The sequence below is a fragment of the Amblyraja radiata genome, chromosome 32, assembly GCF_010909765.2.
Source record: "Amblyraja radiata isolate CabotCenter1 chromosome 32, sAmbRad1.1.pri, whole genome shotgun sequence".
Classification (NCBI taxonomy): Eukaryota; Metazoa; Chordata; class Chondrichthyes; order Rajiformes; family Rajidae; genus Amblyraja; species Amblyraja radiata.
The window spans coordinates 9,447,233-9,469,492 of NC_045987.1; the positions used below are offsets into that span (position 1 = coordinate 9,447,233).

The 22,260-nt window shown below is 43.4% G+C and overlaps 2 protein-coding genes across 10 annotated transcripts in view; one reads left to right on the forward strand and one right to left on the reverse strand.

Annotated features, from left to right (window-relative positions):
• The first annotated feature begins 3,999 nt into the window (after positions 1–3,999).
• prrt1b (proline rich transmembrane protein 1B) lies at positions 4,000–15,984 on the forward strand. Its single transcript, XM_033048907.1, has 4 exons — positions 4,000–4,150; positions 8,488–8,930; positions 13,682–13,813; positions 14,429–15,984. The coding sequence occupies exons 1-4, from the start codon at positions 4,141–4,143 to the stop codon at positions 14,576–14,578; spliced, it is 735 nt and encodes a 244-aa protein (XP_032904798.1). The 5' UTR covers positions 4,000–4,140; the 3' UTR covers positions 14,579–15,984.
• Positions 15,985–19,022: 3,038 nt separating this feature from the next.
• The window catches only part of sh3glb2 (SH3 domain containing GRB2 like, endophilin B2), a 65,397-nt gene continuing 62,159 nt past the window's right edge, over positions 19,023–22,260 (reverse strand). For all 9 annotated transcript variants that reach the window (XM_033049138.1, XM_033049137.1, XM_033049136.1 and 6 more), the window contains 2 exons: positions 21,308–21,539; positions 19,023–20,287 (listed from right to left, as the gene is read on the reverse strand). In XM_033049138.1, the coding sequence (XP_032905029.1) occupies positions 20,180–20,287; positions 21,308–21,539 (340 nt within the window). In that variant the 3' untranslated portion in view covers positions 19,023–20,179. The remainder of the gene's footprint in view (positions 20,288–21,307; positions 21,540–22,260) is intronic.

Genomic DNA, 22,260 nt, shown 5'->3' on the forward strand with positions numbered 1-22,260 from the left:
ACAGTTAATACACTCATCACATCAAATTTTGTAAAAAAAAAGACTTACCAATAAACATAACTGAACAGTCAAACATCAAGTGAAATTAAAATGAATTCATTTTCTTCTGACCCTCAAATGACAATCCTAAGGAGAAGAGTAAAAAGCACCTATTCCACAAGGAAATCAGTGAGAGGAACAATTAATTGATCACATGATGTGCCCTATCCCAAACCCATCTCCCTCATCTTACAAGGAACTAACAGAGGCCTTAAAGGGACAGGCCATATCAGCCACAAAGCATTTTCCTGAATCTTAAAGTCTTGTGAGGAGCTTTGGAAATGTAAACTGATTGGTGTCAGATTGGGATTATCGGCAATATTCCCATATTAAGTGTCTAATACTCTGATGTTACCAAGGAATAGCTGATCCATGGGGGTTAAATGTTGTTGTTCAGACAAATGAAGTCAAGAGTGTTTTATCGTCATATGTTCCAGAGAGAACAATGACATTCTTACCTCCAGCAGCACCACAGAATATGTCGCACTCGAGTCACACTGAAGAAGCAGAAAGGTGAGCTGGCAGGGAAAGAGTTTCTACAAGTTTGCACCCGCTGAGTTTCTCCAGCATTTTTGTGTACCTTCGATTTTCCAGCATCTGCAGTTCCTTCTTAAACAAAGAGTTTCTACATCCTTTCCTACCTGCAAAATAAAGCAAAGTTCTCTGGCACGGCCATCATGGAGGACAATGTTCCCATCCAGGACTGGAGGTATTGCAGCTGTTGGTGGAAGATGATTGAAGTCCCTTTGCAATGCACCATTTAAGCCGTCACGTTTCATTTATTTTAAAGGTTCACTTTCAAACACATCTTGGAACACATTGCAGAATTGATGATTAACTCCAGAGAGAGTTCTATTTGCTTTCATTGCCGTTATTTAACACATCTGAGCTGTGAAAATGATCTTCAGTCAACCATAACCATTTGCATCGCTCCACATCGATACAACGTCACTGAAGAGCTTTACCGCACAGGATGTTTTGGTTAATAAAAACAAGGGCCGTCGACAGAACTGCCCCCCAGCTGATGTGGACGGTTGTGGGTTTGAGCTGTGGATCATGACACCAGTCGCAGTTCAATGGGCAGCATTGTTAGGCTCTGGCGTAGAAGGATGTGAGTCCAAGTCTGGAGAATTCAGCATAAAATCAATGCTGACCTACAGAAGGAATGCTGCACAGTTGGTTGCTTTCTTTCTAATGCTGCATTAAATTGTGGGCCTGTCTGATGAATGTAACAGATGTTTGCGGCACTATTTCAAAGAAGAGCTGAAGAGTTGCTCACCTTGACTCCATCTCAGAGTCACACTGCAATGAAACAGGCCCTTCAACCCATCATATCCATGCTGACCCTACGATACTCATCTGATATAGTCATAGAGACACACAGCCAGGAAACAGGCCCTTCAGCCCACTATATCCATACTGGCCTTCACATACACATCTACCTTTTAAAATCATTTCCTGATAACATCTTTCAAGATGTCGGTTCATCCTCAAGTTTAAAAGCTTCTTCAGTTGAGTTTATTGTCATGTGTACCAGTAAAAGGACTAAGACATCCACTTGTGTGGTGAAGTAAATGCTGACATCAGTCCTGATTGTAACATCATATCCCATGCTGGACTCCACATACAGAGGAAATGGTGACTCTTTACCTCCTCTTTCAAATTCTTCATACATTTGAACTGCTTCACTTAGTTCATCATTGGGTCTCCTACAGTCAAACGGGCTGCATTTCCAAACTGTGCCAATTTCCTTTGTTTTCATCAAAAATCGTTTTTCTCTGTCACAGTCAATACAAACAAGGACAAATAATGGGGATTGTGCTCCTCTTTTTATTGAGCATTTCAATGGCTGCCTCAATACTATTGTGTAAACCAAAGGGTGTCAAATGACTTTGTAATAGAAGAGAAGGCTGGATTCAATTCAACTCTCTTCTAAGCAGTGTCCAGGCTGTTCCTTCACATCACTTTCTGCGAAATAGCACAAGATTCAAGACTTGGAAAGCAAATGAGAACCAAAACTAAAACCCCGTAGATGCTGGAAATCTGAAACAAAATCAGGAAATGGTAGAAAAACTGGGCAGACCAAGCAAACTCAGTGGAACGAGAAAAATAATTACATTTTATCTCAGTCAGAACTGGATATGATAGTTTGTGGTTGCTGAGGTGGTGGGAGAGGGACAAAGGGAATAGCTATGCTAGGGTGAGGCAAGGACGGCCGTGGAGATGTTATTCATGGGGGCAGTCAGAGTAAGATGTTGCAAATAACAGGTTGGGTATTAGCCACCATTTGCTGCCTGATATCTTTGGCTTACACTCATTGTGTTAGAGGCTTTCATTGTCATCTGGCACTTGCCCTTTCCAGCACCATTGTCTGAAGGAACACTGCGTCCTTCGAAAGCTTAAGATAGTTTCATTTTTCATTTGAACTGTGGTTGGCCTGTATCAACTACTCACCCATAGATACTCTCCCAAGCAAACTCTGCCTTGGAATTATCAATTGACTCCCAACACTTGGAGAAAGATGCAAAATGTGAGATATTTTGGGCAAGACATTAAATTGGCCCTACCCAACATTTAACTCTAAAACAACATCCTCACAAACAAGTTTCTGGATATGCAGGGATTAGAGGAATATAGATCATGTGTAGGTCGAAGATAGTTGGATTTGGCATCATGTTCAGCATGGACATTGAGGGCTGAAGAGCCTTTTCCTGTGCCCTACTGTTCCATATTCTATGTTAAATCGTCTGGTTAGCATTAATATTGTAGCTTGTGGGAACTCATTGTGTATAAATGGATGGTGTTTGCCATAGGAGAGAATGAGATTGCATTGAGATGGTTCAGAGGAGATTCATTCACCAGGTTGTTGCCTGCATTGGCACATTGCAGTTACAGTTTGCAGCCCAGTGGTGTGAATATTGAATCCATTGTTGTTTATCTCTCCACATCACCGTCTATATCTCGTTTCCATTTTCCCTAACCGGTCTGAAGAAGGGTCTCGACCCGAAACATCACCCATTCCTTCTCTCCAGAGATGCTGAGTTACTCCAGCTTTTGTGTCTACAAGGAGAGATCAGATAGGCTGGGTTTCCTCTCCCTGGAACAGAAGGCGCACATACGGCCCAGTGGCGCAGCAGTACAGTTGCTGCCTTGCAGCGCTTTCAGTGCCGTAGAACCGGGTTCGACCCCGACTACAGGTGCTGTCAGCTCAGTATAGAGTTTGTATGTTCTCCCCGTGCCCACATGGATTTTCTCCAAGATCTTCGGTTTCCTCCCACACTCCAAAGACCTACAGGTCTGTAGGTTAATCGGCTTGGTATAAATGTAAATTGTCCCTCGTGTGTCTTGTGGACTTAGACCCCCCAAGATCTCCCTGTACATCAAGGCGGTTAAGGGTCTTGCCACTAACTATAGATGTTCCCATTACAACCTCCCAGAGTGTCGATAAGTACATAAGGCGAACATGTTTCTGCGCTGTATGCCTTCATCGTGGCATCATTGTTCGGCACAGACTTTGTGGGGAAAGGGCCAGTTCTTGTACTGTATATTTCTGTGTTCTCTGACATTACCAGAGTTCAGAAGTGGTTTATTTTTAAACGACTGTGGAGACAGTAGGTTTGGGGGAAATTGCTACAGAAACCTGCACCCGGGCACTGAGACCGATTAAAACCTGGGATTGTTTCCTACAAACCACTGAAACCGAAGTCCTTTGCTTAAATTATTAATCCGCAAAACCGTTTCCTTTACTGCTTTATTAGTTCTAGGAAAAAGTGGACTGAAGTTTGCACCTGAACGGTGGAAGAAAGTGTAATAAAACGCGTTTTAAATGTTAACCACTGGCTCAAGGTGCATGCACTGTGCGTGGAGATAGTGGGCCTTATCTGGTGGAGAGCAGTAAATGATTGTGTGTGTGTATGTGTGTGTGAGGTGAGGCGGGCCGGTACCACACGTCGCCTTCCCCAGCCCCCTCCCCTCCCCTCCCCTCCCCGGGCTGGGCTTCACCTCTCCACTCGCCGCTCTGTAAACACGCACTCGGCGACTTGTTCATTGCTCCCGCCGGCAGAGAGTGAAGGCGACACGGTGCGAGTAGCAGCAGCAGCGATGGCATCAGGTATGTAATTCACAGCCCGAGGGAGGGTTTCTTCACCCGCATTGACTGGCTAGAGTTGGGCAAATGTCCGTCCTACTCATTGGCGTTTGCAACAGCGTTTCTTTTGCGAGTTTATACGTCGTCCAGAGAATTTATTGATCAGCTTTACGGCTGGATCTTGTAGTTCTGCATCTCTCTCCCCCCCCTCCTCCAACAGCCGTGTCTGGTACTGACAGACCCTCAAGTTTAAGGTGGGGAGGACACAGAGTGCTCGAGTAATTCACCGGGTCAGGCAGCATCCCTGGAGAACATGGATGGGTGACGTTTCGGGTCGAGAAGCTACTTCAGGGGAGGGTTGTCCAGAGATGCTGCCAGACCCCAGTTACCCCAGCACTTTGGGTCCCTTCTGTAAACCAGCATCTGCAGTTCCTTGTTTCCACACGGCTGGTTCTAATGGCCAAGGCTGTTTAATACAAGTGATTTGGAGAAGTGTGAGGGAGAATCATCAATAGACAGAGATGTGAGTCTCTGAATTGAGCTCCAGGTGAGTGGCTGAGGTCGGGTTGGTAATAGTTCCGATTCCATCGGGCAAGAGACAGGGGAACATGGGAGGGATTGTGATTCGGGCTCTTTCCTTGTGACGGGTGAACATCAATGCAGCTTGGCTGGGCTGAATGGCCCGCGAGGTATGGAGCTATGGTTCTGGGTCGCCGTACATGGAACTCAAATGTTGCTGGATGGGCCGATGTGGAGGAGGTCAAGGCAGCAGGTTAGTTACTTGTTATCCTTGAGTGGAGTGTGTGCAGCGAGGGGGAGAGAAGGTGGGACATCAGGTCATTGTGGATTCAGGTTCTTGCCATTCTTGTAAAGTAGATTCGTCTCAAAGGAGAAAATGCACTTCCTTAATTGCCTTTGTTTAAACCTAGGTAATAAATGCAGACAGGACCTATATTCTCAACCAGTGGCGGACTGGCCAGGGTGTCAGCTTGCCCGATGGCAAGTGGGCCCCTGTTAAATGATAGCATTGTAGTTGTGGGTGGGCCCCCTTTGTCTCCTGGCAACCAATATTTTTAGACCCAGTCCGCCACTGATCTCAACCTTGGCACAGCTTCCATAACCTCCAGAGGATCTATGGATTTTGTGTACCAGCTTTTCTGCTCCTTGGTCAATTGTTATAGAATAATTCTTATAATGTTGTTTTTTGTGCAAGGTCAGTCCATTGAGAAGATGGTGCTGGGTACATCTTAGATCCTTGTTGCCCATATAATAGCAATGTCCATCTTTTTCCAAGCCAGTATGTGACTTGGAGGTAATACATTTCCAAGTATCTTTCTTGTGTGAAGGTTTCCCCAAATGACTTACAGAGTTTCTTCTCTGACCTGAATGGCGGACTCCTTATCCTTGTGTGAATATTTTCCCAAATTACCCACTGTCATAGAGTCTTACAACTTGGAAACAGGCCCTTCTGCCCAACTTGCCTTCAATGGGTGAAGGAATCTCTCTTCTCTGTCCTGAATGGCTGTCTCCCTATCTTGAGACTGGATGTTCCATCCAGAGGCAGCGGCATCCTACACCTACCCTAGCAAGGCCACAGGGACCTTCTGTTTCACTTCTCATCTCTGTGAAGAGGTCTGTCTGACTACCTGGCTGAGAACAAGAGAAACCTGTCCAGAGCAATGTTCAGCCAAAGCTGGAATCTTACGTTGAACTCTCCATTTTGGAGGAGGAGTCAGAGCTGTAAATCTGGAGCTGGGAGGAGGTATCGAGATTAAAGTAAATAATAATTAACAGCTGTTACTTCTGTTTGCACACTGTGCTAAAACATCAAAATGCATTCCAAACAAAATCCTAACACTGAACCCAATAAAAGAGATATTAGGATTAAAGACTTGGTCAAAGAAGTTGGATTTGAGGAGGAGTCAAAGAGAAGGAAAGGCTAAGGGAAGGAATAATGAACTAAAAGTAAGGATAGAGCATTGTTCCTTCCCTGCGTCTCTCTTCTTTGTTATTCCTTCCCCAAGTCTCTCTTCCTCTCTGACCTTCTTAGAACCAAACCTCTTTGGATATTGATTTATCTAACTTCAAATAATCCCTGCAATCCCTCTCTCTCCATTCCTTCCCCACCCAAGCCACACCATTCTCATCTAGTTATAGCTAATAATAATGGCCTGTTTCCTTTATCATTGTTACTTTTTTTCTTATCTTTCATTCGTCTGTTCTATATCTCTCGACATCATTGTCTACATCTCTCGTTTCCCTTTACCGTGACTTTCAGTCTGAAGAAGGGTCTCGACCCAAAACGTCACCCATTCCTTCTCTCCAGGGATGCTGCCTGTCCCGCTGAGTTACCCCAGCATTTAGTGTCTATCTTCGGTTCAAACCAGCGTCCTTCCTACGCTCTTTGACCAAGCCTTTAATGTACAAATGAATAACAACAAAATTCGCTAATGGTTGAAAGAAAGTTTTTTGCATACAATGGTTTTGTAGTTTGATTATTTTGTCGTTCCTACTGAACATTCTTAAAATGTTGTCACTGTCTTTCGAAGTGTTATTTATCTAAGTGCTGCACGATGCATTAGTCATTGCATGCATGGCTGCTTTTTCCATTCATTGGATATATATATATACACACACTTATAAATATATATATATATATATATATAAAGGGTTGGATAACTAAACAAATACAAAGTGATAAGAAATTAAACAGTCAATCTATTAATTAAACATCATGCATAAAACAAGGCAATACAATAATCTATTCAGGAAACAGATCTTTATACAGTGAGCGTTTAGAGTGCGGAATGTGCTTCCACAAGGTGTACTAGCAGTGAAGAGTACAGGAGAAGCTTGATCTACACACGTGGTGGACAGGAGCAGAAGGAGCTGTTGATGGATGAGATGGAGTAGGGTGGGCGAAGGCTCATGTGGCACCAGTGTCAACTAGATGGGACGAACGGTCTCTTTCTGCTCTGCTGCACATGCACTGATCCCAACGTTGGTCTTTTTAAAATTGACTATCTGTTAAGACTACCCACAATGGATTCAGCTGTAGAGAGAGAATTGTTATAAATGACGAGAAATGTTGATAATTTCTTATTGATGTGTTGGGCCTTGCAAATAGTCTCCACTGAGGTTGTTAACAGTAAGTTGGACAATTTGATCTCTTTCGATGGCAGGGGTGCTACACCAAGTAACAGCAGTACACGGCTCAGCTTCTCAGATTTGCAACAGTGTAGTTCCTTTGAGACCACCAGCTCTCAGTTATTATTGTATAGTTACACCCTGGGTGTGATTTTGCCTTTGAGCAATAGTGTAAATTGAGGTGGTGGGGTTGATGTTATTGGGGCCTTATCCCTCAGAACTTCCCACGTTGAATGACTTCACAATGAAAATCTAATGCAGCGGCTGACACAATATCAGGTGCTCTACACCAGTGCAAGTTCTCCCAATGTGGGGCAATCTTTTGTCTGAGCCAGAAGCAGTTGACACATGACCAAGGCTGAAAGGTTCAGCAGGAAACATTGGATTTTGTTTTTCTTTTCAATATTTAAATGTAAGTTCTGCCAGCACGGTGCGTGAAATGACTCAGTTCTCTCTTCACGTTATTGAGAATAAGTACTTCCATCCTTGTTTGGTTAAACAAACTTCTATTATAACCAAGTCTGCAAAAATGAAAAGCTTTCTTATCTAATGCTATGTCTTTAAAATGGATAAAATCGCTTTTTTTTAAATTTAAATATAAACGACTACAGGATAAGCGTTGACATTGTTGTAAAACTCAATCTGCCATCCTCCCCCCAACCAGCCTGAAGAAGGGTCTCCAACCGAAATGTCTCCCATTTCTCTTCTCGAGATGCTGCCTGTCCCACAGAGTTACTCCAGCATTTGGTGTCTATCTTTGTTATGTGGGTGACTAAAGTCCCATCAAAGTATTTGATTCTTGCCTGGCTTCTCAGTCATGGGAAAGTATCAATGTTCATCAATATCCATGTCCTGTGAACACAGTTTTACAAGTTCAATGATAGTAATGTTAGCACCATGGAATCAGAGGCCGGGGGTCATTTTGACAATCAGAGTCAATGTTCGATGATCATTGCATTTGGGGTCAGCCTCTTTCCCCCAATTAATGTTGAAACATACCTTGAATATTATGAACTTCTAGTTACGGTTGAAAGTGTGCAAGATAGTCCGATTTATTCCTACTTATTCAAAAGTAGGCATAAAATTTGTAACACGGACTACACACTTTGAATATACTTTATTTGCCATAAAGTTCTTTAGGGTGTACTAGATATCTTATTTTATAAGATATTATATATCAAATACAAAGCTGTTCATATTTTGCATTTCTTCAGGCTCAGCAGGGGGTGAATATGGAGCTCAAAGACAGACGGGATCGAGAGACGATGGGAACCAAGAAGGAAGTGCGCTGGTGCAAGTGGTGGCCTCAGCCATCCCCTCCGTTGAGCTCATTGAGGAACCTCCTTTCACCCATTGCCAGGTATCGAACTCTGCAGAGAGCACTGGCCGGCACCATTGCACTGTTGACGTTGCTGCCCAACCAAAGGATACGAGTGAGGTGGAGCAGGACACAAACTCGCTGGGATATACAAACAGAGCCTACGTGGGAGAGCCTCCTCCATATTCACCACCAGATCCAAAGACATTCCACCTGCTCTACCCTTCCTTCGGGACCCCTTTCACCAGACAGTTACCTGTTGTTTACCAGCCAGGAGCACAGGATCAAGTCTTCTATCAAAATCAGCAAGCCCTTCCTGGCCCCTATCCTTACTCAATTGTAAGTAGTGCCTCTTTTAATAATTAAAATGTTCTACAGATACTTGAGCAGGAGCCTGAAGAACTGCAACAACCAGGTTCAGGAATAGCTACTTCCCCACAGCCATCAGGCTATTAAACCTGGCTCGGACAAAACTCTGATTATTAATAACCACTTTCTGTTATTTGCACTTTACCAGTTTATTTATTCATGTGTGTATATATTTATATCATGGTATATGGACACATTTATCTGTTTTGTAGTAAATGCCTACTATTTTTCTGTGTGCTTAAGCAAAGCAAGAATTTCATTGTCCTATACAGGGACACATGACAATAAACTCACTTGAACTTGAACCCAATACAGGGAACAAGATTGAACCAAGGTACACAAAAATGCTGGAGAAACTCAGCGGGTGCAGCAGCATCTATGGAGCGAAGGAAATAGGCGACGTTTCGGGCGGAAATCCTTCTTCAGGTTTCTTCAGACTGAAGAAGGGTTTCGGCCCGAAACGTCGCCTATTTCCTTCGCTCCATAGATGCTGCTGCACCCGCTGAGTTTCTCCAGCATTTTTGTGTACCTTCGATCTTCCAGCATCTGCAGTTCCTTCTTGAACAAGATTGAACCAAACTGGCAAAACTCTGAATAATTTTAAATGGAACAAAATATAAATTTAAACAAATTTCTTTTCAGAAAATTAGACTATTCATACTCATTAGTTCACATAATTGATGCATGTGATTGATTAGTGATCAGCATCTGTACAGGAAGGGGCCACAGAGGCTGTGGAGGAAGAGCAAGGGTGCTCTCCATTAACCAACCATTAGAAAGATGGCCATTATCCTACTGAGCATGACACGATGGTGGCATTTAAGAGACTTTTGGATGGGCACATGATGTGTAGAAAATGTTAGGAGCATTGTGGGCTGAAGGGCCTGTTCCTGTGTTGTACTGTTCTAAGGGATGTTAATGGTCACAAATCGGCTGTGATCTTCCCTAATTCTCCTTTCCCGGCATTCCCTCGGGATTGCGGATTTGGGGCGGCTCCTGAGGTTTGTGTACGGCCCACAGTTCACAGCGCCAGAGACCTGGGTTCAATCCTGACATTAGGTTTCTCAATGTGGAGTTGGCACATTCTCCCTGACCTCGTGGGTTTCCTCCGGGTGTGCTGGTTTCTCAGTTGGTGCCTCTGTGCAGTTTACACATTCTTCCTGTGACAGCGCTTTCCTCCACTCTGGCTTCCTCCCCCATACCAAAGACGACGTGTGGGTTTGTATGTTAATTGCCCTCTTATTTGTGTAGGCAGTGGATGGGGAAAGTGGGATAACATAGAACTAGTGTGTATGCATGATCATCGGTTGGCATAAACTCGGTGGGCCAAAGGGCCTTTTTCTAAGCTGTATCTGTCTATCAATCTGTCAGGTCGCTCCGGGTTTATCTAACCTCTCCTTAAAGCTAATACACTCCAATCCAGGGACCATCCTGGTAAACCTCTCCTGCACCCTCTACAAAGCCTCCACACTCAACCAGAACTACATACAATACTTCAAATGTTGCTGAACCAAGGTTTTATAACAAAGCTTTCACAGTCACAGTACTGGATTACTTTACTGGGTCATCAAAGTGAGAAGCTTCAGTTAATCATTATGCCAGTCCTGTAATTTAATCCTCCTGTCTTTAGTTCACTTCTCGCTGATAAGATCAGCATTGAATTCTCCAACTGGTTGGAACTCGCAGAAGGGTAGTGTGCACAGTGTTTCCACACACACACATACACACACACAGATACACACACACCTAAAAATAGAGAGCAATGAACATGATCTACCAAATGCAAATGCTCTGTGACGTCTATCAAAGAGATGTTAGTATAAAGAGGGAATCAAATTTGAAGATCCACAGTTGAAAAATGTCGGCCAATATCTTAAGTTTACAGTTATACTTGTGCTATCGATGTTGTATTCGGAACAAGATCTGATCAAAGGTCATCGAGCTGAAACATTAACTCTGTTTCTCTCTCCAAAGATGATTCCTGCTCTGTTCTTTTTACCATTCATTATCTGTTCTCATTTTAATCTGGTCAGGATCTACAGTATTCTTTTGAATATATTTGAAGTGTAGATATTTAAAAGAGAGAATGTGGTGACTAAATTGTGCACAACAAGAACTTAGTAATATGATAAATGATCAGATAATCAATTTTCTGGGGACGATTGATTCAGACAGATAGAGCATAGACGGAATGTTATTATGTACAGCATGTTCTTAAGGTTTGAAAACTCAGTGGAAGTAGGTTCAATGATCTGCTTAAAGGGGAATTGAATAAACAAGGTCATGGAGTTGTACGACATAGAAAAGGCCCTTCAGCCCACCACTTTCATGCCAACCTTTTTGCCCATTTACACTAATTCCATTTGCCCACGTCAGATCCGTAAACTCCTCTAAGGTTTTATCTCTTTAGGAACATTCACCTTTAAGCTGTATCACTTGGTGTTGCTATGATCTCCCCATTGATCAACAATTCTACAAGCAATTGTAACTTGGAAACTATCTGAAGAGGGTAGGTTTTCCAAAGCAGAATTTGTGGCCTTCAGCTGGCCAAAGTGCAGTAACTGGCCCCATCCTCATGAAACCGCTGCTGTGGAATCATCGACCCCCCGAGCACCCACTTCCCAATGGCTCAGCGGGTAGGTGACTCAAGCCAACTCCCAGTCTGTGAGAGTGGGTTGGCCCGCAGCTAAGGCTGGACAAATACAGACGACGAGAGATGATAATATTTTTTTTTAAATCTCTGCATTTCTGTATTGCCTTTCACAAACCCAGGATAATTCCAGAATAATGAGACATATGGTCTCATATGTATGTAGAAACATAGAAACATAGAAAATAGGTGCAGGAGTAGGCCATTCGGCCCTTCGAGCCTGCACCGCCATTCAATATGATCATGGCTGATCATCCAACTCCGTATCCTGTACCTGCCTTCTCTCCATACCCCCTGATCCCTTTAGCCACAAGGGCCACATCTAACTCCCTCTTAAATATAGCCAATGAACTGGGCGCAACTACCTTCTGCGGGAGAGAATTCCAGAGATTCACCACTCTCTGTGTGAAAAAAGTTTTCCTCATCTCGGTCCTAAAAGATTTCCCCCTTATCCTTAAACTGTGACCCCTTGTTCTGGACTTCCCCAACATCGGGAACAATCTTCCTGCATCTAGCCTGTCCAACCCCTTAAGAATTTTGTAAGTTTCTATAAGATCCCCCCCTCAATCTTCTAAATTCTAGTGAGTACAAACTGAGTCTATCCAGTCTTTCTTCATATGAAAGTCCTGACATCCCAGGAATCATTCTGGTGAACCTTCTCTGTACTCCCTCTACGGCAAGAATGTCTTTCCTCAGATTAGGAGACCAAAACTGTACGCAATACTCCAGGTGTGGTCTCACCAAGACCCTGTACAACTGCAGTAGAACCTCCCTGCTCCTATACTCAAATCCTTTTGCTATGAATATATGCTATGTATATATGATTTCAGTAATATATCATGTATACATACATATATGTTGATATTATTCATAACATATTATATGATATAGTGTCATGTTGTTGGGGCCTATATGCCCAACCCCAGACTCCTGAAGTAGACATTTATTCCGATGTGTGGCAAGGCATAACCAGGAGAATTTGAGGATGTTCTCAAAGCCATTTAAAAAAAGTTTGGAATCCCCACCAACCTAGGTCCATGGTAAGATGGTAAATGATCCAAAATTGGCTTGATCAGAGGTAGGGGTAGAGGGGTGCTGTTCTACATGAAGATTTGTGACCAGTGGCGTTCTGCAAGGATCAGTATTTTCTGCAATAGTATCTCGATCTTCTGTGGCTTTGTAATGTATATTACTGATTTGAATGAAAAATGTAGATGATGGTCTGATTAGTAAGTTTGCAGATGACATGGACATTGTGGACAGTGAGAGATTGTCAAAGGATACAGCAGGATAAAGTCATTTGGAAATGGCAGGTGATCTATGGGGAATGTGTACATTAACTGACAGGATTCTAGCTGTGTCCAAACCAAGCCCAGGCTTCATTTTGAGTTGCTATTATTGGAGGTGGTGCTGTACAGTGTCGGCAGGTGATGGAGGAGATTCTCGCGCTGCCTCTGCCTCTGTCCCCGTCTCTGTCCCAGTCTCTGTCCTCCCAGATGACAATCATCTCCTTTGTGTCATCTTTTTTCCTAGGGGTCACAGTTCAAGGATAAGAGGGAAGTCTTTTAGGACCGAGATGAGAAAATCATTTTTCTACACAGAGAGTGGTGAATCTGTGGAATTCTCTGCCACAGAAGGTAGTTGAGGCCAGTTCATTGGCTATATTTAAGAGGGAGTTAGATGTGGCCCTTGTGGCTAAAGGGATCAGGGGGTATGGAGAGAAGGCAGGGATGGGATACTGAGTTGGATGATCAGCCATGATCATATCGAATGGCGGTGCAGGCTCGAAGGGCCGAATGGCCTACTCCTGCACCTATTTTCTATGTTTCTATGTTTCTTTCACCCATAGCTAAAGAGCTGCTTCTGGTGTCGGTGAGGATAACGTCTTCTCAGTGGTTTAATGGACACTAAGTGGCAGCTCAACAACAATACGCAACCTCTTTCAATCCTGCACAAGCCTCTGATTCCATCAATCTGGAGGGACCGTGGTACTCCGCAGCAGAAACTAGGAAGGAAATGGTATCTTTGTGTCTTTGTCTATGTTTTATGCAGTTTTCCCCTTTTCTTGCAGTATAATTATCCATTGCCTGGATCAGCACAGGAACAGAGGAGATCTCCTAAGGACTACATGGTGGAATCAGTTCTGGTCACCGTCTTCTGCTGCCTATTGTCAGGAATTCTGGCAATCATCTTCTCACATGAGGTAGGAGTGACTTGTCCATCATTTGCAACACCTACTGCTTGCATCGTATGGATTAGTTCCTGCTGATTCAGGCTCATTAGATTCTTCAAAGTTTAGATCCAAAATGTTAATTTAAACAATGTGGATGTTTATCAGATGTAAACTGATATTAGTACAGCAATGGGATGGTGAGAGCACAGGTGGAGGCCAAACAGCCCATTAAGCTCATATTGGCTTTGTGTAAGAACAACCCAGTTTGTCCCAAGTCCCTCGCCCTCTCCCCACTGCCTTGCAAATTCCTTCCTTTCAGCTCTCTTGGAAAGCCACCATTGAATCTGCCTCCATGACTACTCTGGCCAGTGAGTGTATCCTTGACCCTAATCACTTGCTATTCAGTAGACTGGATCATGGTTGGATCAAGAGCTCTGAACTGGATGAGAACAATGGGATTGGCAAATTAAACTAGATTGGACAGAAATGGACTGGAACTAAATCATAACTAAACCTCATTGATTAGTCCTCAAAGGTTTCTGACTCTTTTAACTCAGTTGTCAATTAGACCATCTTGTGTCTATTGCAGATGGTAGCTATATCAGCGGAGGTTCAGTTAATCCCTTCTGATCTTTCCCCTGCCAGACCCGGATGGCGATTCACAGAGGTGACCACGTTCATGCGGAAAGCACATCGAAGAAGGCGCGGACGCTGGTGTTGTTCAGCCTGCTCTTTGGTGTCTTTGTGTCCATTGGGTGGGTGATATACGTGGTGGTGGCACTTTACTTTGCGTGACATGGATTGGCGTTCGACAGGCTGGCCCCTGCAGGAGTTGGTGTGGAGTCCCATCGGGTAAGCACCGGCCGGTGTGGTTTGGGACAAACCTCGTCTGAGCAACACGGGCTGGGAGTTTGCATTGTTTCCTTTCAAGCCTCGTTGATATTGGTCCATGGAACGAGGGCACCCCTGGCTGGTAATACTGCCCAGCCCACCGACGATGCCCTTGTGAACTGCTGCAGTCTGTACACAGGTGATACTGTGAGGAAGCTCCAGGACTTGATAGGGAAGGAAGGGCTGTTCTATGCTGCAGCCGGGAGCTGGGTCACTCAGAGGAGAATGTGAGCACTGATGTTGCCCTCCACCCAGTCTCTGTCCTTCCAGTTGGTGAAGGTGAGGCCTGATTCAGAAGAGGAAAAGATCACAGCTGAAAAAGATCCAGCCTTAGAGAGTGACAGATACTGATTGTTTGTCAAAGAATGGTGGTCTTGAATTGTTAATGAAAATGGCCCGACGGTGCTCCCCTTGGCCATGGTTGATGCAGGCTTCCCAGTACAGCTCAATCTCCAGCTGATCCAGGACCTGAGCATTAATCTCCAACCCAGTGAGACAGATCATTTAATAATTTAAACAGCGGTGTCACAGCAACCAACAAGACTAGTCCTTTCTTGCATCAGAGTGTGTTTACTTTTCTCACAGGATAGACAAGGGAACATAATGGCTCACCCGGAACAATTTTAAAATTTAAGCTTGACCAAAGTGCCCTCATGATCTGCCCATGTATTGCCCAGTCCTGTTTTCTCCTGATACTAAGGCTATGCAGGTCACACAATCCTACCCCCCTCCCCTGCCCCCCCCCCCCCCCTTACTTCTCTGAGGCAATAGTAATAACTGCTGCAGGTTTTTCGAAAACTATTGAAATTACTAAAAGTAAAGTGCATTTAGTTGATTCTTGCCTCTTAGCCCCAGTGAAGTTAAAATTATATATTAAAACAGAAAATACTTTAAGTACTTAGCAGGTCTTGTAGCGTCTGTGGAGATACATACAGTGCCCTCCATAATGTTTGGGACAAAGACCCATCATTTATTTATTTGCCTCTGTACTCCACAAGTTGAGATTTGTAATAGAAAAAATCACATGTGGTTAAAGTGCACATTGTCGGATTTTAATAAAGGCCATTTTTATACATTTTGGTTTCATCATAAAAGTCCTGAAGGAGAGTTGGAGACTGGTAGTTTGTGACTATAGGCGTTGCAATGTTTCAAATGCATGGAATGGAGCATGGGATATATGTGCACGGGGCTGGAAGGAGTGTCACTTTATTAGTTTTAATATATCTATCAACCTACTACATTGTGTGGAAGATTTTAAAAGTATGGAATAAAAGATGTAATAAACATTATTTAAATCCTTTTACTGTCAATGTGTGGGCTCTATTTGATGCACAGTGATATATTTGACTTCCAATGTTGAGGTCAAACACATCCCCATTTTTGGACTGTTTTAATGGATTCAGTAAAGAGCTAAACCCATATTCAAATTGGTCACTCAATGCCATAAAACGTGTTCCTTTCAGCCCGACTCTCGCCAGTAGGCTCACACTTGACCAAGGAGTGCACTTCTGCCTTCAAAAGGATGCCAATCCCCTCTTGTTGCACTATCAACTGTGGCAGAGGTTCTCTCAATCTTCCTGATCCCACCCATCAACTCTCAATGAAACCCACGGGTCCTACCTTTGCTGACTGAGATGCCATCTTGGTTTTGTTGTCTATGTCTTCCAAAAGATCATGGTTTTGAGAACGTTGGACTTCCTGTCAATGGGTTCCTGTCCCCACTGGTAGTTACTGCCAGAGGCTGCAACAACATCAGTTTAACCCATTTCTCAGTCATTATTTCCATGGCTACTTTCATCACTTAATGGAATGGAGCAGCTGGACCCTTGCCCAACACGCACGCTGAAAGATCACAGAGTCTGCTCCTCACACCAATCTAATATGGGTGACCCTGTCAGGATCAATAGATGCTGAGAGTACATAAGCTGAAGCACGCAGACATCACAGCAGAGAGGAAAGGGTAAAAACACAAAGATTAATGTTGGACAGGGTGGGATCTTTTCTTTGTAGCAAAGGAAGTTGCGTGATGAATGGATAAGGTGAAGATTCTGTGTTTTTCCCAGGGGAGAAGATCGAAAATGAGAGGCGAGTTGAGGTGGAGAGATTTAAGAGTGACCTCAGGAACACCTTCAATTGGAGGGTAGTCCGTATCTGGAATGAGAAGCCAGAGGAAGCTAGAGAAGCAAAAACAATTACAACTCAAAAGATATTTAGATACAGAGGAGACACAGGTGAGGGATCAACCTAGGACAGCAAGGATGGGGGAAGGGAGAAACCACGTTTACCAAAGAAAGGGGACGTCTTGGATGTCGTAAAGTGGAAAGCCTTATCTTGGGAGCAGATGTGGCAGAGGTGGAGAAATTGAGAGTAGGGGATGGTACAGTGGCTTGCAAAAGTATTCATACCCCTTGAACTTTTCCACATTTTGTCACGTTACAACCACAAACGTAAATGTATTTTATTGGGATTTTATGTGATAGACCAACACAGAGTGGCGCATAATTGTGAAGTGGAAGGAAAATGATATATGGTTTTCAAATTTTTTTACAAATAAAAAACTGAAAAGTGTGGCGTGCAAAAGTGTTCAGCCCCCTTTACTCTGATACCCCTAAATAAAATCCAGTGCAACCAATTGCCTTCAGAAGTCACCTAATTAGTAAATAGAGTCCACTTGTGTGTAATCTAATCTCAGTATAAATACAGCTGTTCTGTGAAGGCCTCAGAGGTTTGTTAGGGAACATTAGTGAACAAACAGCATCATGAAGCCCAAGGAACACACCAGACAGGTCAGGGATAAAGTTGTGGAGAAGTTTAAAGCAGGGTTAGGTTATAAAAAAATATCCCAAGCTTTGAACATCTCACAGAGCACTGTTCAATTCATCATCCGAAAATGGAAAGAGTATGGCACAACTGCAAACTTACCAAGACATGGCCGTCCACCTAAACTGACAGGCCGGGCAAGGAGAGCATTGATCAGAGAAGCAGCCAAGAGGCCCATGGTAACGCTGGAGGAGCTGCAGAGATCTACAGCTCAGGTGGGAGAATCTGTCCACAGGACAACTATTAGTCGTGCACTCCACAAATCGGGCCTTTATGGAAGAGTGGCAAGAAGAAAGCCATTGTTGAAAAAAAGCCATAAGAAGTCCCGTTTGCAGCTTGCCACAAGCCATGTGGGGGACACAGCAAACATGTGGAGGAAGGTGCTCTGGTCAGATGAGACCAAAATTGAAGTTTTTGGCCTAAATGCAAAACACTGTGTGTGGCGGAAAACTAACACTGCACATCACCCTGAACACACCATCCCCACTGTGAAACATGGTGGTGGCAGCATCATGCTGTGGGGATGCTTTTCTTCAGCAGGGACAGGGAAGCTGGTCAGAGTTGATGGGGAAAATGGATGGAGCCAAATACAGGGCAATCTTGGAAGAAAACCTGTTAGAGTCTGCAAAAGACTTGAGACTGGGGCGGAGGCTCACCTTCCAGCAGGACAACGGCCCTAAACATACAGCCAGAGCTACAATGGAATGGTTTAGATCAAAGCATATTCATGTGTTAGAATGGCCCAGTCAAAGTCCAGACCTAAATCCAATTGAGAATCTCTGGCAAGACTTGAAAATTGCTGTTCACAGACGCTCTCCATCCAATCTGACTGAGCTTGAGCTATTTTGCAAAGAAGAATGGGCAAAAATTTCAGTCTCTAGATGTGCAAAGCTGGTAGAGACATACCCCAAAAGACTTGCAGCTGTAATTGCAGCGAAAGGTGGTTCTACAAAGTATTGACTCAGGGGGGCTGAATACTTTTGCACGCCACACTGTTCAGTTTTTTATTTGTAAACAAATTTGAAAACCATGTATCATTTTCCTTCCACTTCACAATTATGCACCACTTTGTGTTGGTCTATCACATAAAATCCCAATAAAATACATTTACGTTTGTGGTTGTAACGTGACAAAATGTGGAAATGTTCAAGGGGTATGAGTACTTTTGCAAGCCACTGTATCTTTGCAAGAGGAAAGATAGGAGGTGTAGTCCAGATTACTGTGGGAGTCAGTGGGTTACGAATTAGATGGGCTGTGCTGCGTAAATCTGACCTAATTTAAAAACTGTTGACTTAAAGGATGCACACTTTAGGAAACATTATTAGTAACTCCTTCAAACAATACACTAATAAGTTTACCACCTGCGACTGGGTCCTTCCTCCAACCCGCTCGCTGGAGTTGCGGCTTCTTCAACAAGGCAACAGCATCACCTTTCTGTTCATCAATCCGAAATTGCGACACAGTATTAACACACTGTAACAGGATGGAAGCAAGATGTTTGAGACTGAAAATCCACATGGAGAGAGGCTGGTTGAGGAATGCTTTATTAAAGTTCATTCACTATGTGTAGTACAGCATTAACAGGCAGCAAATACACCCAAATCGGATTGAAGGAGTTGGTACACATTGATGCAGACATTACTAGCCAGGGTATGAACACGCGACCAGGACCTTGCATTATACATTTACACAAGGAGTGAACATTTATACCCAACAGGAAAAGGACAAAAACTACAATTCCAATGCCCTTAAGTGGTTCAATTCCATTAACTTAGATCATTTTGAAACAGAAATTATCCTAAAAAATTAAATTACAAAAAGAGAATTATAGTGTAAAATTGATTTAATCTAAATCCTGTGTTTAGTTTTAAATATAATTGCATCTGACATTTCTTGTGATCAGGAGAGTGAATGGAAAATGTTTGACCCATTGAAGAGTATCATTCAGTGTAGTTACTCCTTGCTCATCCCCACGTCCAAACACAAATAGTTAACTTTCTCGGACTACCTCCGATGTAGAGACACTGTACACTTGCAAGCCCTTAAGAAAATTCAAAACATAACAACCCCTTGGATTTAAATGACAAGCAAAAAGTCCCTTGCACAGGACGTAAAATTCTTCTTTAAAAGTAAATCACCTTCCAGGTGTGTACACACTTAGTGCTTGAAGGCTTGTTGTAAACCTGCACAGGAGTCTCAACTTTATTTTCTCCCATCTTTACTGGGGAAAAAAACAATCTACCTGACTGCTTCTTGATGGCATGAGTTGTTACATGATATGGCCAGATACATCAATGGAGTTCTGCAAACAGGGCAAACCTGTATTAAGGGATTCTTCAGTGTGTGCACTAGAAAAGCATCCACGAGCAAACCATGCAACCATTAAGCTCAATGCTCGTTTCCACAGATGTCCATTGTCTCATTATAAATTATAATTGGGCTTTTCCAAGCAAGTGGTTCAAAAGTGACATTTTAATACAGGTTTGTGATATTTTAAATTGGAACAAAATAATTTAAAATATGGCATTATCAACTATTTGCACACTTTTTGCAGCTTTCTGGTACAACTGAAGTCACCAGAAAGAGTTTGGAATGAATGAAATGAGGTTGGTGAGTGAGTGAATGTCGGTGTGGAGTTTGTGCACGTGCTGAGCCTTCACGTTGGGCAGAGGTGGTGACAGGATGTTAGTTCAGCAGCTCCAGGTACGTGACAGGCACCTTCCCTTTCTTGTTGCCTTTTTCTCCCATCAGCCAATCAGAATCCATTCCCGGCAGACTATACACTGTAATGAGCTGCAAATTCAAACATTGAAAGAAGTCGTTCAATTGACAGGGTCACACAGCACGGAAACAGGCCCTTCGGCCCAACTTGCCCCTGCCGACCAGATGCTTCATCTAAGCTTGTCCCACTTGCCCACAGATGTCACTTCAGAACGGGTCCTGACCTGAAAAGTTGCCTGTCCATTCCCTCCCCAGATGCTGCCTAACATGCTGAGTTCCTCCAACACTTTGTGTTGTGCAGGAGGTATATAGTATTATGTGACATATAGGCAGCCTGGGCCCATTGGAAACATGGAGAGCAATTTATAAAGGAAGTAAGGTCAGATCATATGACCTTAAAATGAAGACTGAATTACATCCAAGCGCAAATTATCCTTGATCCTCAATCCTCTAATTGGGCTTAATCTCACAATAATGTAAAATAATAATAATTGAGGCAAGTGATACTTGTTTACAACCACGTTACAATGCTGTACAAATCATAACCTACTCTTCAATCAAACCAATTTGAGATCCACTTGATGAAAAATAGGTGTTATGATTCCACTAGTGATGTTGTGCACAAATTAAATTAAATCTATTCTGTCAATGAAAGAACAAACACGCTGGATAGCTATCAGCTCATTTGGTTAAAAATCTTTAAAAAAAAACATTAGGATAGCTTTTGGAGATGCTATCGAGCAGAATGAATTAATACAGGGAAATCCAAGTTCATTATGATAAACGATATCACAAGCATGTTCACAAGTTACAGGAGTAGAATTAGGCCACACGGACCATCGAGTCTACTCCGCCATTCAATCATGGCTGATCTCTGCCTCCTCATCCCATTTTCCTGCCTTCTCCCCGTAACCCCTGCACCCTCAAGCAACCAACTGAGCTTGATCGAATATTCTGGTTGATGCGTATCTGCACCACAATATGGATGTGAAATGTCAGCTTGTTTAAAAAGCCGCTGGCCACTTGTGGAAGATGAGGGTAACAGTGATCGAGTCGAGGAAACCCCTGAGGAACAACTCAATGGAGACTCACCTCATCAGCGAGAAGCTCAAGCTCACTGGAGTCAGCTGCATCATAGTCGTAGAGAACACGAGCCTTCCTTGTCCCAGTGGAAGGGGGGCTCACTTCAGTGAACGTCATCGAGGGTGCTGATGGGTTGCAAGGCCCTACCACTGCTGGGACCACAGGGATGGTTGCAGCAGAGGGGGAAACACCACTGGGTGGAACCTGTGTGTTGGTTTCGCCCACAAATGCACCAGGGAACCTGAAACAAAGGCAAGGTCAGACCCGTCACTTCACAATGAAATGTAAATCACAACACAGGTTTGCAGCTCTAGTTAACTAACACAAAGACATTCATTTAACTAAATTGAGAAGACATATTAGTGTCTGAGTGTAGTTTATGGTGGGTGAGGTCACATGTTTCCAGGCTTTTCACATGACAAGGTCTGATTACAACTGGCTGCCAAGGATGGTAAAATGTAAGGGTGAACCAGTAAGTTGATGAACTTGAGACACGAAGAACTGCAGATGCTGGAATCTTGCACAAAATACAAAGTGCCGGAGGAGCTCAGGAAGTCAGGCATCTGTGGTGGGAATGGGCAGGTGATATTTTGGATCATAGCAGGGGGGGGGGGGGGGAAGCAGGAAAATAGGTGGTGACGGGATAAAGTCTGGCAAGTGAATACAGGTGAGGGGAGGTTTATTAGCAGATGGGTGGGCAGGGTCTAGAGATGAAAAGCAGGCCAGTGTAAGGTAAGGAAACAAGATTTTATGCACATAAGTGATGTGTAACAATATTTCACACTGCGTTTTCTGTAGTAGTTGTCCTTTTATTGGGTGGATTTACTGCAAATTGTTTCCTTAGTTCTCGAGTAAATTGGGTTTGTTTTCTAATAATGGTTGGGATTCATATAGCGCCTCACCTTCAGCTCAGTGCTAGCCACAAATACACAATTTCTTGGCCGTTTACCTTGTTTGAATTG